At 32.7% G+C, this 19,115-nt stretch overlaps 1 protein-coding gene across 2 annotated transcripts in view; it reads right to left on the reverse strand.

Annotated features, from left to right (window-relative positions):
* Positions 1 to 13,229: 13,229 nt before the first annotated feature.
* Positions 13,230 to 19,115, reverse strand: part of LOC143232625 (kelch domain-containing protein 3) — a 69,942-nt gene continuing 64,056 nt past the window's right edge. For both annotated transcript variants that reach the window (XM_076468272.1, XM_076468271.1), the window contains one exon: positions 13,230 to 19,076. In XM_076468272.1, coding sequence (XP_076324387.1) covers positions 19,013 to 19,076 — 64 coding nt within the window. In that variant the 3' untranslated portion in view covers positions 13,230 to 19,012. The remainder of the gene's footprint in view (positions 19,077 to 19,115) is intronic.

Below are 19,115 nucleotides of genomic sequence, written 5' to 3' on the forward strand. Positions count from 1 at the left end.
CCACACAGTATTTACCTGTGATAATACATTGACATGAGTTTGGTTTTCTAATGGATACTTGAGCACATCAAGATCATTATTTACACAATAATATACTGCCCAGTTAACTTTGCCTGTGGAAATAGTAATAAGCTAGGTGAGAATGCAGAAGCAAGTTTTGGACTCCATCTTGTCATGGTCACTTAGTAAATCTAGGAAGTTGTTTTTAGTATTGATTCAGCTATACGTGTCCTAGAGATGAACCTAGTACAGAAGTTGTCAGCTTTCTTATTGAAAAGGTAAACTGTAGTCCTGTTAAAAACAAAACAAAAACACATTCAGTGTCAACTAGATGTCTGAGAAGAGTGGACTGCTTGTGTGTATGCATGTCGATAAGAAGGTTGTGGTGCTTAGAAACTTGTAAATGTTTTCCTGTGGCTGTGCCATGAAGTCTTGTGCAATGTGGCCATCTGCTATGGTAATAGAACTTGTGCACAAAAATCACTGTATTTTGTCAAGAAAACAGGCTATACTTGTTGGAACACTTGTGCGCGCAAATGCTGGTATTCTATCAATGTTTATCTGTAATTTGTGTGACTGCGTGTTTTCTGACAGTAAAGTCACATCGGGCTATCTGCTGTGTCCACTGAGGGGAAACAAACCGCTGATTTTAGCATTTTAAATACGAAGATTTACCGTTGTTTTATCAGGGGACTTTTGTAATTCGAATATTTAATATTCAATCTACAACTGGAATTATCACTGAAATGGTATAGTATTCTCATGTGCTTTGTTTGTTTGTAATTAAGCACAAAGCTACGCAATAGGCTATCTGTGCTCTGCCTACCACGGGTATCGAAACCCAGAGTTAGCGTATATATGTATACACACACACACACACATCTATATATATATATACAGAGAGAGAGGGAAGAAAACAGTAGCTACCCGCATCACTCTGGTCACTTTATGATGATATTTTTAAATTTCTACCCAGTTAGCCTCAAAAGCGAACCTAAGTCTTACTAAACTGCAAATATTTGTACGGACATCTTCCAAAGAATGACCTATAACAACATATAACTAAAACACTACAAGTTAGCCACATTCTACAACCGGTTTCTCTATTGTAAAACCGGTATGAAAGCTACACATGCATACGTATAAATGTTTTATTATAAACATGAAATGTTTACACCTCTAAAATAAAAAGAAAAGAAATGCTTGGTGTGTTTCATACACTATAATGAAAACTCAGGGAAAATTAATGAACACCAACCACAACAAAGTAGTTTACATACAGCTATGCGATGTTCAAAGATGAATGCTTGACTTCCCGACCATGTTAGGTTGCTGGTTTCGATTATTCTACTAATTAATCATACTGTGATGCCTTGTAATATCTGCTTGTTCTATCTAGCGTGTAAAAACATTCTGAATGATCCTACATGTAAGTTAATGTGACCTTTCATTTGCATCATAAGGCAAGTTTATTGAATACTTAGGTATTCTGATATGTGATAGATTAGTTTAAATGTATCTGCAAATACAGACTCAGTAAATGAACTGCAAAAATAATTTTGAACTCTAAAGTAAAGGAAAAAAATAAATATAAATCAACAAAGAGAGCAACTCGTTATTTACAAATAGTGCTTGTATTGTCTTTTTAACAAACAAGCTGGCTTTCTTATTCGTTAGTGACTATACTCTACAGGGATGTAAGACTTTCTCTTAAACATCCACACTGGAGAAGGATAATAATATGTTAAACATCCACACTGGAGAAGGATAATAATAATAATGTCTTAAACATTCACACTGGAGAAAGATAATAATAATAATATCTTAGAGATCCACACTGGACAAAGTTAATAATAATAATGTCTTAAACATTCACACTGGACAAATATAATAATAATTCTCATTTATAGCAGTAAAAGTGTTTTATAACAAAATCCGTTATTATATACGTCACTTAATGTAACAAATAACATTTTTAGGGATGGAAAAACACTAAATTATACAAATTTGTACAAGTATTGGACACATACACACACACGGAAAAAATGATGCGAGTTCCTTGTCATTGTCATAAGCAAATTTTCCTGAGTAAAAGGATTATTTGATGTTCATGGTCTTCGGCATTCAGATAACAAAAATACAATACTACATGCAGAACACTTGCATGAAAATTTAGATAACGTCTGCTTGAATATATCCAACTAAAGATACATTTTAAAGGAGTTATGACAGGGTAAAACTCATGAATATTTCAGTTATAGTAACACCACCTTCCTTATATCAGGGGCGTCCTCACCCTGAAGGTTAGACATTACTGGTCAAATTTGCCAGATGGTTCGGGTGCTCGACTCGTAATCTGAGGGTCGCAGGTTCGAATCCCTGTCACACTAAACATGCTCTCTCTTTCAACCGTGGCAAAGTTATTATGTGACGGTCAGTCCCACTATTCATTGGTAAAAAAGTAGTTCAAGAGTTGGCGGTGGGTAGTTATAGTCAGCTGTCTTCCCTTTTACACTGCTAATTTTAGAACGGCTAGCACAGATAACCCTCGTGTAGTTTTGTGCAAAATTCCAAAAATAAGCAAACAAACAAATTAGATAAATAATTACAAGCTACAAAAAAGTTGTTATGTTCTTCAGGAAAACGTTGTTAACGTTGTTTGTTATTAAGCACAAAGCTACACAAAGGGCTACCTGTTCTCTGCCCACCACATGTATTGAAACTCGATTTCTAGCAGTAAAAGTCCACAAACGTATCGCTATACCATAGGGGGATATGTGGAAGAAACCATTACACCTACACAAAGAGAACAAAAGGGTTAACACAGAAATGTCAGCAATGGCTTAGAAAAACAATATGAAATGAAACAAAAGAAAAGACATAAAATAAAATAAGAAATGAAATAAAATTTAAACCAGATACAAACAAAAATCATCAAAAGCAAATAAATACATTTCATATCAAAATTATAGTTTACCAATAAAAATTACACCACAGTAAACTCAAAGTTAGTTAAAGTCAATAATATACAAAATAAGTTTTTAACATTACAGATCAAGATATATATAATATAAAGGAAAATAAATAAGCATCGAATACATAAACCAATGATAATAAAAACGCCATCAACAAAAACTTTGAAGAACGTACATATACTTACAATTGTTGGACTTGCAGCTGGGAAGGACTTTTAAAATGTCTTCCCTGAAGGTTGTAGTCATTGATCACGTTCTACTTCCCAAAGTAAGAATCTGTTTCATGTCACATGCGTCGACCATGAAAGATGCATCAAAACATCAGCAGATGGTAAGGCAGACACTAGAATGGCACACAGTCATTGACGTTCAATGATTTAGGCTGAAGCCTGTTGGATGGTTTACCGCAGTCCTCTCAAAAGTAGTCATTTGTCAGACTGTGTATGTGACTCTTGGCACTATTAAAAAGTCAAAGTTTTAAAAAGTACAGACCAACTAAACCTATGAATGGTTTGAAGTTCATTTAGTGACATAAGGTTAAACATAATGCTCAATCATGCAATGTCTTACGTCATTCACGTCGAATGTTCTAACTTCTATGATATCGTGACATCCTTGATTCAGATGCTAGTGAAAGTGCAATCCACATACATGCATCTTTTTAAGAAACAGTGTATACACAACTACCCTGACTCTGATGAGTAAAAAACTGTGTAGGAAATTACGCGTAGTGTTTGTTATTTATTTTATCTGATGAGGGCAAGACAATATTAGCACTCTGATTATGGTATCTTTCGATATCTATTCGTATTTCCGTTGTCCATGCAAAGCATCCATCAAAATTGGTCAGTGCAAAAACTGTTGCAGCTGTCTTAGAGAAACTGGTAACAAATTCATTGCTAATACAACATATAATATATAAAGTTGTGAAGTTCTTGTTTGTTAGAAAATAGAAGCCAGTCCTTGACTGCTGCAATATTTACAGAATCAGTTGTCACTACATCCCTAACAACTATACGATCAATAAACATGACTTGTGTTATTTCACACTTAAACCTGCATCGTTCATGCACTGAAATACCATTATTAGTTGTCGTATGTATCTTTAACCCTTTACATGACAGGATTTTTTTTTCAGAAATGGCCTCAAAAAGATAGGTTTGTTATTTTGCTATTTGATAGCGTATACTTATATATTAACGAAATAAAAGTTATTTTATTATCTGTTACTATATTTGTGCATAAAATGTACTTGACAAATAAATGTTACATATGTTGGTTTATATCTGACGTATAATATATTTCAATAAAACTACAGCAAAAAAATAGAAATACTTTTCTCCATTGGCTATGATACATAATTCACTGATTGTAATAAGTGATAGCATGCAAATAAATTTAGGCAAAAAATTAAAATTAAGGCGAGAAATGATATGCCCAAATTAATTCAGGCAAATATGTTTTGAAGTAAGGGGCGCTCAAGTTACTTCGAGTAAATCACGAAGGAGATTAAACATACAATCAAATACAAGTGTGTCATTCATATATTGATCATATATTTCTAGTCCAACTGCAGCCAGTTGAGAACACATTCCATTAGTTTCTGAAAATTATCAGGTGTATGAAATAGACTAAATGACATGATACAGAATTCATACAGCTCTTCTCAAACACTCAAAGGAATCAAGTCTGTTTTTATTGTTAAGTTTCCAATACACAGAAACCAGATCCTGTGTAGTGGACCATTTAGACATTCATTTATGCACCGTGAAAACAATACACTGATAGACATTAACACATTCTTTTATTTGAAGTTCACACAGAACCTTGGTATTCCTTCCTTTTTTGACAATAACTACTAGATATAACCATATACTTTCAAATGGTGTTATCATTCTGTTTTTCAGTATCTGCTTATTCCTTATACTCCAAGAAAACATGCACAATGGTTGTTTTATCAGATGCAGGTGATCTTTTTTGAAGTGAGATTACTGTCAAACTAATTGGTCATCTGGTTCCACAAACACAACAATAAACCTCCTAAGAAATACACTAAATTCAAGTCTCTGCGCTGAGGTCTGATTGTTCACACGACCATCAACTATAGAATTACAATGGTCTGGAGGTTATACGTTCATTTTTGAACGTGATAAAGCGTTTGTAACACTTGGCTAACTTTTATTACTTCTGCTTCTGTTATCGTACCAATGGGCGTTTCAACTAACAATTGAATAGTCGAGTGCCTGTATCACAGACTAGCACTATTATAATAGTGTTTGAGCAGATCACTGTTTGAGCAAGTGCAACCTTCTTTCACGACAGTGTGTTCTAAGGTAGGGTTGAACCTGCAACACCCTGTATATTACACTGTGACATAGGGCTTAGCATAGCCTAGTAGTAGGGTGATCGACTCAAATTATTATTCTGAACATGTTCGCTCTTTCAGCCACGGGAGTGTAATAATGTTTCAGTCAATCCTTTTTTTAGTTGGTAAAATAGTATCCCAAGAGTTGGGAATAGATTGTATTGACTAGTTACCTTCCCTTTAATATACCGCTTTAAGTGTGACTTTTATCAATTAAAGACAGCAAAAGTAGATATATCTCGATTATCTTTGCATAAAATTCAACGAATGTTGACTTTAACCAAGAAGTTATATTTCAGATTGCAAAAAAAGTACATGTTTCTAAACACGGACCTCAGTATCTGACTAACGTGACTTTGTTTGGAGAGAAAACTGAAAATATTTCTTTTCTGAAAAAGTGAATAGTAGCAGCTATATACGAAATATCTTATATCATCGGTTAATCTAAGGTTTGGCAGATGTCATCCAAAACCTGTGATATTGAACACACAGTTCTGGTAACACTATACGTACTGTAATCTGGAGAACAAAGTAGAATATATAATAAAAATATTCTAAATGTAAAATAAAAATCAACAACACTAATTTATAAAAAGAGTCCAGTTATATGAAGTGGAGACATCAGACTCACAAGCCAAGTTAGAAGTAGATGTATAACTTTATAATCTGATACTACTTTTGTTATTACGATATTGTTATTATTATGTGATGTGCAGCAACGTTCAATCCGCAACTTTTAAGTCAATTTATTGAAATTAGTTGTACTGTTGTTGCAAGCTTACCTATGTGTAATTACATTCAATTACATGTAGTCCTTTCTTAGTTCTGTCATAAGTTCATTTTACCCTGTGTTTGGACTTATGTTTATTTCAGAACTTTAATGACCTATTATGCAAAGTTTCAAATTCAATATTTCATTTTATATTATTTTCGGTAATTAGCGGTAAACGTACCTAGTCTGCATATCATAGGGAATTTACTTCATAGCCTCTTGCTTTAAAACCGTGCACTGGTCATTTCGAGGTGATAGGCATGCTTTAAAAGTGGCATAATATTCTAGTATTAAGCTAGAATACAGAGTGATCAAAAAGGTTGACAGCAAGTGCTGTTGTCTAGCTTAGTGGTTCCCAGCTGAACTCCAGCTACTTCCGATCTCAGAATTTTATTTTTTAAAGTACTTTTAAGTTGCATTACGGAACAATACACTTCTGTACATGCATTTTTAAAACATACTTTTTTCAACTGTCTTGAGTACCGGCGGTTGGTTCAGTGGCGGCGCCAGGATATTTTCGGGGGAGAGGGGGAGGCTGAGGTAAACTGGAGGGGCTTCCCAAACTGCCATCAATATGGTTATTATCAAATCATAAGTATAACATTAATTGGATTGTAAGTCACAATTTTAAGTGTATGCCACAATCATCAGTACAATTTTGGATGGCTGATACACAATGCAAAATGATCTCACAAAGGACACAACACCGGCTAAATGCTTCATAGTTTTGACCTGCACACAATACACTTATACATGCATGCTATGTTTTACTTTTCAATAAAAGATAAATGAAATTAATGGGTAAATACCTGTGAAACCTTTGATTTATCAAGTAAAATTCCTGATGATCTGTTGTAACTTGAAATCAACGTGGTTGTCTAATCTTCGTCAAAGCTCAAGATAGAATGGCATTACACAGGGAACGGCAATACAGTGCATTCAGTACGTTGCTATGGAACGCATGACACATACTTCTGTCTTAATAAAGATGTTGAGTTCTACAGATCTATGTCTCTTAGATGTTAATTGTTAAGCAACAACGACGATTGTGTTTTCCATATTTTATGAATATATGTAGGGGGCTTGGCTCATTTTGGGGTGGGCTCAAGCCCTCCCTTCCCCTGGCGCCGCCACTGGGTTGCTTCCTTTCCAATATTTGTAATAACTATGTGCATCAAGCCAGTTGTGTAGCTTTACAAGTAAACAAACTATCCTTATATTCGTCATGACGAAAAACCCACTTGAAATAAAAATGTATCTCAGAACGGCTGGTATGGGTATTAACACTTTTATTGATAAGGAGAGAACAACGTTTCGACTTTCCAAGCTCATCTTCAGGTTAAGAGCCTTATCAATAAAAGTGTTAACACCCATTCCAGCCGTTTTGAGATACATATCCTTATATTCGATTTTGATTTTAAATTGTACAAGCTCTCCACAGACTCAGCTGTAAGCCTGTAGGCTTATAACGCTAAAAATAGTGTTTTGATATCCTCAAGGTGGACAAAGCACAGATAACCATTATCTTGCTTTGTACTTAACAACTAACAAACCAAAACCTTTTACAATCCAATAAAGTTTAAACTTCATATTTGTCGCGTTTAACAACGCTGAATTTACAATGTAAGTTATTTAATTTCTTGTCACTATTGTATTCAACTTCAGTCTTATTTTCAATCAGAACCCCGGACAAAACAGCGGTAACTGTATGGATTTACAATGCTAAAATTTGAGGGTTCGATATCTCGTGAAGGACGCAGCATATAGCACAATGTGGTTTTGCTTTCAATCAAATTACTAATTTGATTAGGATCTTAAATTTTAGTTATATAAAGGTTATATGCTCTATTAAATTTATTTCGAGTTAATTATCTGGAGACCCCCATTAGCACAGCAGAATGTCTGCGGACTTTCAGCGCTAAAGACTGAATTTCGATACCCGTAACGGACCAAACACAGATATCTCCTTGTGTAGTTTTGTGCTTAATCTACAAACAACTATCTGGTATTATAAAGTCTAACTTTTCTTTTTTCTGTAGTTCTTTTCATTAAGTAAAGATGTGGCAATCCGATATCAATTATTGTATTGGTAACTAGCGAATACGATCACTGTCTAATAAGTAATTAATATATTGCATTTAAAATATAATTACAAAAAAATATTGGTATCAATAAATGAGACTTGCTAATCGTATAAACTACTAACCATGACAAAAAGTGACTCATTTCAGTATGTAAATCCATTTATTCTATGCCTTATTTAATTCTGTTTAAGTTAATATATCCTGTATGTTGTTTGATTCTGCATTATTGTCAAATGTCAGTTTTATTTACTTCAGTATTACTGGCAATTTATGCATTCAATTTTACTTCATTTTATTAGTTGGTTTAGTTTGCTGGCGGAAAGTGAATTGTAACCCTTACTTTTCAAGCTACCGAAATATAAATGTAACGTTTTGCAATAATTTTTAAGTCTATCTACTACGTTTAGAGGGCTGTACAGAATAGCTATAAGAAACAACAAAAGGTTATCAAGATCTAGAAATATCTGCCATTTATCACTGATCTTCAAGAGAGCATCTTTAGTCTTCTGAATGCCCTTCTTAAGTTAGGTTTGGTTTGAATTTCGCGTAAAGCTACTCGAGGGAAGGCAGCTAGTTATCACCACCCACCACAAACTCTTGGGGTACTCTTTTACCAATGAATAGAGGGATTGACCTTCACATTATAACACCCCTACGGCTGAAAGGGCGAACATGTTTGGTGTGCCGGGGATTCGAACCCGCGACCGTCAGATTACGAGTCGAGTGCCTTAACCACCTGCCCATGCCGGGCCACTTAAGTTAGGACACCACCTTTTGGAAGTGACACTTCTCCAGCTGCACACGTTATTGAACATTGATCCAGTTTTTGTGGAGTCTAACCCTACAAGTTTTAAACGTAACTTTACAATTTGTCAAGTTATTCGTATAATTGAAACTGCAATAATCCAGTACCAAATTTCTTATCGCAAAGTTATCTAGAGTGCGAACACTAATGTGTTAAAGATCAGTATCAGGTGTTATTCTGTCTTTATTTACATTCAACTACTCCACATACAACCTTCTTGAAACACTTTAGGAAATGATCCAGATATTCTTTCATAATCCTTTTTATGTACTGGAGGGTAAATGCGATTTACTTTGTCGGTATTGGTAAACAGTAGTACAGACAAGTATTTGTTATTAGAATCTCTACTACTGTGTAAAAAAAAATAGAACACGAATTTTTCCACAACTAGTAACAACCTCTGGTCCAAAAGGGCTTCTCTTACTACTTGATACAGTCATTTCAAAGGGACTAAAATGCCTTCTACAATTACGTTTTATAAACCCAGTAGCTACCAAGTGAATTAGTGTCACACCTAAAATAAGGAAGAGTTTATATACAAGTGTAAAGCAATGAACAAAAATCTTTATTTTCTATACAAAAAATTAACGAGGTCTTTACTTTTGATATCAGTCCACCTATAAGTGTACGTTTTGACAAGAAAATATACTGTAGACTTATGTCTAAGTCACACTTCAAGTCAGACTGAAATCCTAGTGTGTTATCCTGGCTAACCTTGTAACAACACAGCTGCATATACCTCCATCCCAAGGCGAGAGTTAAATCAAGTTTAAGAGTTCACAGAGGCATTTGGTAAATGAATAAAAAAATTGATATTTTTAAATACACCTACACTCTTCTCTAGTAACTTTTGATTCTCCCCATGCCTGAGAGGAATAAGGTATGAACCATATCTCTCCCAATCATACTTCTCCCAAAAATGTTTCTTAATTTCATTCTAACATTTCAATTTATCACTCAGTTATCTGCTTACGTATTTCTTTTACTCTTGGTTTTCCTTTCTTCTCCCATGGAGGATCCATCTCAGTTCAATTCCTGCTGTATCAGTTCTTGATTGTGTTAACATATGCCCAAGTCATCACTATTTCCCTTCTTAGATCTCATCTATTGTAAACTTTTGTGCTGTGCGTTTTGAAAGATCGTCATTAAATATTTTGCATAACCAGTGTGTGACAAATATTTCTGGGACAGGTATTATGACATCTTTTGATGTTGCAAGAGTTTACCTGAACTATGATTCAGATTTCAACTGCATATAAAAGTGAAGTTTTAACATTATTTCCTAATCTAATGTATCTGTTCCTATTTGTAAAAAAAAAAAAAAAAAGAAAAAAAAAGTATTTTTCTTCTATATAGTACTGAGTTAAATGTGGAAACATTTTAAATCCATTATATATCTCCTAAATTATGGCCATTAGTTTATTTATTAATGAACAGTCATGGTTTGAAAACAAGTATTGATTTTATTCCATAAAAAGATTCAGGTGTATTTTTATTTGTTACATAAGAAAAGTTACAACTATTATATAATCAAAAATGTATTTTATAGTGTGTATTTGTTTCTTAAATAACATTGAAGTTTAAGTAAAAATTATTTATTACAAACGTTATTATTGAATAGGAAATAAATTAATCAACAATATACCTTTGCAGTTTACAGACAAATTATTAGATTAATTTTGAACTGAGCTTTAAGCTTGTGTTTAGTTTTTTATTTGTCTTAAAACTCATTAGAAATGTTTGTCTGTGCTTATAGTTCAAGACACTAAAATACTTTTAAATGCATTTCATTTAATCAAACAATGCAACTTCTTAATCCAAAAATAAAATAGAGATAGATCCATTAATTTTATTAAAGTGAACATGAGAAATGCTTTAACTTTTCAGAGTCAAGAGCAATATTGGGTCTTGCATATATACTGAGCTTTCTGTTAAAGTTTCCTATAGATTAATCAGTCCAACCTTTACCGGACAGCATTTAGTGAACTGGCAGATAGTATGTTAGCTTCATCTTCACATTGAAAAGGTGTTTCAGTCTATCAAGGTTTTAAACCATTTCAAAATTTAACCTGGAATGCCAATATTCACAAACTTTCTGAATAAACAAATTATTAACCACCTTGTAATAACACCTGTAGAACAGCTGATATGAGAAAGTTTAATATATCTTACCCAATCTTTTAACTTTTCCAGTAAATTTACTTAGCTTGAAGTACGTTATTAAACAGCATATGTAACAAATGTAAGCATATGGAAACAAACATTTACTTTGAAAAGATAACTTCTTTATTCGCAGATTTGTTATGGAATGGTATTCAAATAGTCCAACCAAGCAACTGAAAAACATTCTCATACTTACATTTCAGAGTAACAAACAACTCAATCTAAAACAGATATATCTGCATACAACACTATTGACACATATTCCAGTATAACAGACAATTTAATCTACAACAGATATATCTAAATACAAGATTATTCACACATATTCCAGTGTAACAGTAACTCAATCTAACACAGATGTATCTAAATACAAAATTGTTCATACATATTCTAGTGTAACAGATAACTCAATCTAAGACAGATCCAAACACACGGTAGTGTGTCATGTGGCCAAATAAAAAAACGTGAAATGCAAAGCACAGAGTGCTATTACAAGATCCAATGAATTATGATCTTCAACTATCTGTAACTTAGTAGTCTCTCCACGACTTTTTCACTTATAATGTCTCCCAGTTTGCTAACTTCACATTCCAAATTCCAAAAAAATCCGTACTGCCAAAACTGACATATACAATATCAAAGTTCATCTGATTTTCTTTGTTGTCTTCAACACATCAAGTTTTACATAATTTAAAAACGTACTTTCCAGATTTCAAGTTTCATGCAATGTGGTAACACATTTAACATACTCCTTACTACTCTATGTCTTTAAAATTTTCATACATACCAAACACAATATTTAGCTCTTACAGAAGAAAAAAACATGTAATTTTTGAAGGATACTTTTGCTCAGACCTGCAAAACAAATAGTAAATGGTATATTTCTGAAATTACTAACAGTAATTCTCCTGTTCTAAACTTACTAATCTGCCATTATTCATTTTTTATTGAATCTCAAGTGAGTCTAGGATGGTCAGGCCTACAATGATAACAGACATACACAACTTGTTCTACAGCCAAGATCATATTGCCTCCTCAACATGTAACAGCTTGCACACACACACAAGTGACAATATAGTGTTTTACTATACCATTTTGGAAATACCCTTTATATTTTAGTTTCTTTACACGGTGGATATTCAAGTGATATGTGCTCCTTGACCTGATAAATTTATGTATGTAAATGTTTAAAATCCACGTATTTACAGCTCACACGTGTACATACATATATTTTTTAGACCTTGTTTATCACAAAAAGATTACAGACTCCTATGTTGTACTGCCCCACACACATACGTAAACACACACACAAAAAGTACAACACAATTCACATACTTATATTTCACCTTCAGTAAAAACAAAGATATAGCTAAATACAACAATCTCAACCATTCATATTTGAGGCTAAATGACAAGACTCCTTAAACAAATATCTTAATTCTGTAACATTAAAAACTTAGATTTCAAAATAACAAATACCACGAACAATGGTAGTGTTTTGTAATAAGGATCGTAAGGAATTGTACAGAACCTTAACATAGGGCAAAAAGTACCTTAACAAGTAAAGACTTACTTGCAACAAAATTTTAAAATCTTTACTACTGACAGCTATGGAATTAAACAAATAAAATGCACAAAGAAAGAATGCATGTTAAACCTACAAGGAAAAAAAACATTCACTCTAAACAGTCCATTTGTAATTTTCATATTATTATTCTTTTGCAAACCTACAACAAAAGTGGCTTGGTATGTTACACCAACACCTTTTGTAACATACTACAAAATGTATTCCTAAGGTTATAATGGTATTGAAAACTATTTGTTTCTTACATATTTTAAATAACATCATAATTACAGTGTAAACAAAGTTAGCTTTCATACAAATACCTATTTTTCCTTTAGAAAACTTAAATACAGAGTGAAACAGGAATTACCAGCCAATAATTATAATAGATGTAATGAATGTATACATACTTAATGTTTTGTACTCCATACAATTGGTGTCTTTAAAAGGGTCAATCACTATATTTATTATGAAGTGAAAGAATAAAAAAATCAGTACATATGATATTAACTTTTATTGAATACTTTCATAGATCAATCACTTTAAAATAGACAAACGTTTCATTAAAGCAATGTTTTAGATGTATATATATATATATATATATTTTATCTGAAAAAGTTGCTCTTCTACTGGTAAAATATTATACTCACTTAGTGGTGATTGTCTATTAGTCTAGGCATTAATTATATATTGAGATTGAGTTACATAAAAACTATAAATGCTCACTATATTCTCAAACAAGTGTCTGTGGTAATTTCCAGCTGCAGCTTAACATTTTACATCTTGAATTACTGCTGTTACCTAGAATTACATTTGATGGCATCAAAACAGAGATTTCTAGTTTCAGTAGATAATGTATACAATATCTCATATCTTGTTTCCTTACTTTTTAACAGCCATTATTTGCAAGTTCATAAATTCACATTTTTCTTTTATATATAACTAAAACTAATATTGTGACTCTGACACAACAATCACATTCCAAGATAAATTATTAACACAAAAAAGGAACATAATATTGTTACAACTGTATATACATTAATGACTATAGTATACTAGAAATAATGTATATAATCAAATTAACACTCAAAGTTATGGCTTCACTGATCACTTAACAGATCAATACGATAAATTGGGTTAAATTAATAATTAAATGTAGCATTAACAATATCAAACATATCATTACTACATGAACATTTGGTTTGTTTGTAATTTAACCTAACTTGTTATGTGGATTTGTTTTATCAGAGCCCTGAAGAAGTTGTAATGGTGAAATATTTAATTGGTTCAATTAAATAATTTACTTCCAAGGTACTGCGGTTTATCCATGTCATCTAGTTAAACAAAGGTCTAAAGTACTCCAATCAATGCTATAAGATCTTAGGAGGGCAGAAAAAAACATTTCTGAGATCCTTGTTAGGTTATTTTTGCAAAATTATAATAAAGTATCAAGAATAAAATATTAATATATATGCATACAGTAACTTAATTTTGTGTAATACAGAGCCATTGCTAGTTCTTTCACAGATGTGCTTTATATGTATTTGGTTCTTTAATCTTTTTAACTCAAATGTTCTAGAAATATTAGTATTGTTCTTTGATTTCTTGGTGTTCCACTATGACAAGCAGCATTATATATCTTTCAATATTAACATTCCACAATGTTGTGTTAAAATATGTGTTAAAAATCACTGCTGCTTACCAAAAACTGCCAAATCTTTCATGTTTTATCTGATATTTGTTGTTAAATGTAACAATTCGTGATAAATAAGTCCTTATACAAATATTAAAAGTCCAGAGTGGAAAATACACACTGTGAAATGCTAAGCCAAGAGAATACTGAAGCTTTCTAGACTGGAAAACTTGATATCATGAGAAACTGTAAACTGATAAGTTTTAGGAAGATCAGTGGAGCAAGATCACACTATACTTTATATCAACATTTTTCTTACCTGAATATATATTTCAGATAGATACTCACCTCTCTGTTAGAATCCCACAACAAAGATAGTGGAGGGAGTCTGTGCAAAAAATTACAAAATAAGCACCTTTCTGAAAACAGTATCAGAAAGATAAAGCCTGTGGAGTAGGACATCCACAAAGCAGGGAGATTGGAAACAGAGGCTTGTAATGGCAACACTCACTGGAACACTTTCTACCTAAAAGGGGTGGTAGAGCAAACAATATTGTCATAAGATTTTTTTGCTGGACGTCAACGATCCAACAAGGTGGGTAAAATGGCAGACTGCTAAGCCATTCCTCACTGCCATAAGCAGACAGCTGGGCATGAGTGTGAAGTGTAGTTAAAGCTATACACGTGACAAACACTTGTGAAATACCACAAAAATCAAGTATTTAGAGTAGAATCTCAAACTCGTGTCTTAGGACAAGCTGAAAACACATCTGACTGGACCTAACTACCAAGAATAGTCTGGTTCATTACATAAGTGGAATATCCTATATTACATTACCAGGCAAAACTCCAGTCCAAATTCCTAAATGAGTGATGCATCTGCACAATCTCATACCAGTAGGACTGAGTTACACAATGAGAAAATATCCATACTGACTTCCTCAGCAGCTTGAAAATAGGGAAATAAGGTTTTTTTCTGTACTCTGCTAGGAGGAATTCACAGAGAAAGAACAACACAGAACAGATGGACCACTGTCATCAGACAGAGTAAATGAAAACAGATCACTAAATGAGAGACAATGCAATAGCCTATTGTGACTAAAGAGAGCAGGCCTGAACCAAGTGTGAGGGCAAGGCAACATCTGGTAAATAAAGAGAACCAAAGAGGCAGTACACAAGATAAAGGCAATAGGATGAACATCAGGAGGGGGCAACCCCAAGTGACTCCCAAGGACAGAGAACTTGTTTGGGAGCACCCATGACCTAGTAAGGTAAGAAACCAAAGAAATCTGGAAAGACCACTGGGAACCAATTTCAGCCAAAGATACTAAAGAATTGGGAACACTATTAAAGACTTTGTTGCAAAGGAAATAAAATGGAGGTCTTGGAGTTAAGAAGGGGGAGAGATACATCTGAAAGAAAGGAATCCTGACAGAAAAAATCTCAGAAATGAAAAAAAAAAACACACACATTAACAAAGAATGAATTGAAGTCAAGATAGTTAAAAAACATGAATGAGTGTCTCTGTTAAAACTGTCAGGTTTTAATAGAAAGCCTCTGAAAAGGTGAAAAATAGATAAATAGTAAATCAACTATGTGGTGGTAAGACAAAGAGAGCAAATTGAAGAAGAGTACAAGACAAAGTAGGAGAAAGGAGGAAATACCAAGTTGAACTGAGGTTCAAGATAACAGAAGGATCATGATCATATGCAACATAAAAAGCACAAAGGTGAGAAGTTCAAGGCTGATAGGGATCAGCATAGAGATGAAGAGAAAAGCATCAGCAATAAACAAATATCTGTGAATAGGTGAAGGAAAGAAATTCAGAAGACAGTGGCTCATAAAACAGAGTAATCCAGGACTCATAAAACATTACTGAATAAAGAATGTCACATGCCTGAGTAATTACAGACGTAAAGGAAAGAAGCAGAGGTATCTCGTCTTCATCATGAAGAGAAGAGTCAGAAGCAAAGGCAAATGGAGGGAAATACTAGTTAAAGTCATTATTAGGCGAGACAAGCTCAGCAGAAATAAAAGAAACAGAAAAATACAGGACCTGGAGGAAAGGTGAATGAGGTAGAAGAATACCAACCACCTGATGCAGAATGGTAGTAACATTGCTGACTGATAAATCACCCCCATTCATCACTGAAACTGCAGAAGGAAAAATCTTGAAGTGGAATGTAATGGCCATATTAAATAGAAAAAATGTGAATATGATGATTCGAGGTAAAAAATTACTCACATAAACTTTTTTGTTTGTTTATAAGCAAGAGTATTGTAGTTGAACAACAACGAAAAAAAAATAGACAAACTACATGAATGAAACAAAGAATAAATTGTATGCAAATCCTGAAAAACATCTAAACACTAGCAGTGCTGAAGAAAGAACAAGCTTGTGTCCACATGTTAGTTCTAATGAAAATTCCTTCTCATGGAGGACATGTTACCCTTATATTGCTGAAGGGCCATAGTTTAATTATAAACACATTACCACAGGCTGGTGCAATACACACTAACATAAAAAGGGTTGGGAGTTTTGTTCAAGGCTTATGATATGTTTAGGAAATTGCCCAGCAATTCATAGGAGGTAACAAATTTTGATAGTGAAGAAGCAAGTCAAATTTTTTAATTTAAGGTTCTTGCTTTTTCTCAATAACAGAGCTCTTTAGGACAATGGCACATACAATCAAAGCTTAAGAGTAATTATAAAACACTGTAATCATGAAATAATAACTAATACTGTGTATAACGCAAAATCTGGTGTTATGTTGTATCACTGTTTACACCAGTATTGAAGCTAAAAAAAATGTGAGAATGTGTTAGTATTTCATACTGATAACTAGTACCTACAGTGTAAAAAATATATTCAGATTTTCTTAAGATTTTCTATAGTTAGTATAGATTGCAAAGACACTGGCACTTTGTGTGAATGGAAAAAATTAATCTTTGTAAAGAATAAAATCAACAAAAATAGAAATGAAAATTACTATTTTAATTGGAAAAAAACATCAACTTTCATTCATTCAGATACCATTAACGATTCAAAACAACTGTTATTACAGCAAACAATGAAATGTCCTGCTGCTTTAAAATAACAGTAACTATGTACATACAGCAATCAGTGCAAGTTTTAGTTATACAATCACTAACAGGTGAATTACTTTCTATGTAGTGCATGTTAGCAAGGATTCAGAAAGTCTGGTAGCATACACTACTTATATTGACAGTGGCATAACAAGAAACTTTTTCAGAAACTCATGCTGAAAATCTCTAGATTAATTTCTTTATGGTATACAACTAAAATGCAAAATCCAATACAACATATAATACACATCATTTTGTGCAGACCTTTTACACAAGACTTTTACATAAACATCGTTTGCACAACACACTAATATTACAAATGTGAGTAAGGCCTCTCATTTATAACAAATTTTTGCACATGATACTCCAAATTTATAACAATGAATGACCTTTGCCAGAACATTTCGAATGACCACAAACATATCTTTAAAACCATAGTCTGTTCTAAAAGAAAATAAATATATAGTTTATTATTTACTATTAATAATAAAAAATTGAACAACAGTTCTGTTACATCTGAATACCAGAATTCCTGCTTATCAGTTTAGTAGAATGTATACTTTATATTTATTATCTAGATAACACAGTTTTGTACTACACCAAATGACATTCTAAACAACAAAATGAAAGACATTTTAAAATATTTTCTGACTGGGGGATCTTAAATAACAACCATGCCTGAATATAATTAATAGTATGTATGGTTGTCCATTCTGATAAGATGCTACTCACTACAGCAGCTCCCAAAAACTTTTTACTCCTCATTCCACTTATGCAAGATCCTTCTTAACATAATAACTTACAAAACTGTAATTTCTTGCTGTGTTTAAACTTATTACATTTTCAACTTATAATAGTAACTACTATAATAAAGTAAATAATAAATCTGATAAAATTATTAATAACCTTGAGCTTTGATGACATTTCAAAAGCCTTACCACTTACTAGATGTTTCAGTAAACTGTAACCCTTACTGTGATTATACCATATAAGCTTTAAACTAATTACATGAATACTCATAAAACTGTTTACTTTCTTTCCAGAAAACTAACTCTTCCCATCAACTGCATAGTTTTCACATAACTGCCTGAAGCTCAGCTGTAATGAAATTCTGATAAGCTCTCCCATGATTACACCTCCCAATGATGGCTTGCAGGATGTTGTATCACAGAAATGTCTATCTCAATATAGCTTTAGTTTCAATAACAAAACTGTTCATACATTTCAGATTACAAAACCTGAATATAACCTGTATTTTAACACATGAATTATCTGAAATAATATGATTAAAACTGAAATCTGTCACTTTTTCAGTCACAATAAACTTAAATAGAATATTTTATATAGTGTAAAAACCAGTGAATAACAGTTTAAATCAAAATCATGTGAGACATATACATAAAATTAGATACAGAGAAGAACCTTACAGCACATACCCTTTTATTCATTTAAAACAATTTTTCCTTCTACATGTTTCTTATATACAATTTAATATTTCTTAAATAAATAGATGTTATTTTTGTTTGAAAAATTATGTATATTAAACACAAAATCAGATTGTTCGTCATCCCATAGTAGGTAATGGTCTACTAATGCTGTTGTTAGTGGTCATAGCTTCAATTTCCCACCTGAAACGAACAATGATGTTCACATTATGTTATGACATA

The sequence above is a fragment of the Tachypleus tridentatus genome, chromosome 11, assembly GCF_004210375.1.
Source record: "Tachypleus tridentatus isolate NWPU-2018 chromosome 11, ASM421037v1, whole genome shotgun sequence".
Classification (NCBI taxonomy): Eukaryota; Metazoa; Arthropoda; class Merostomata; order Xiphosura; family Limulidae; genus Tachypleus; species Tachypleus tridentatus.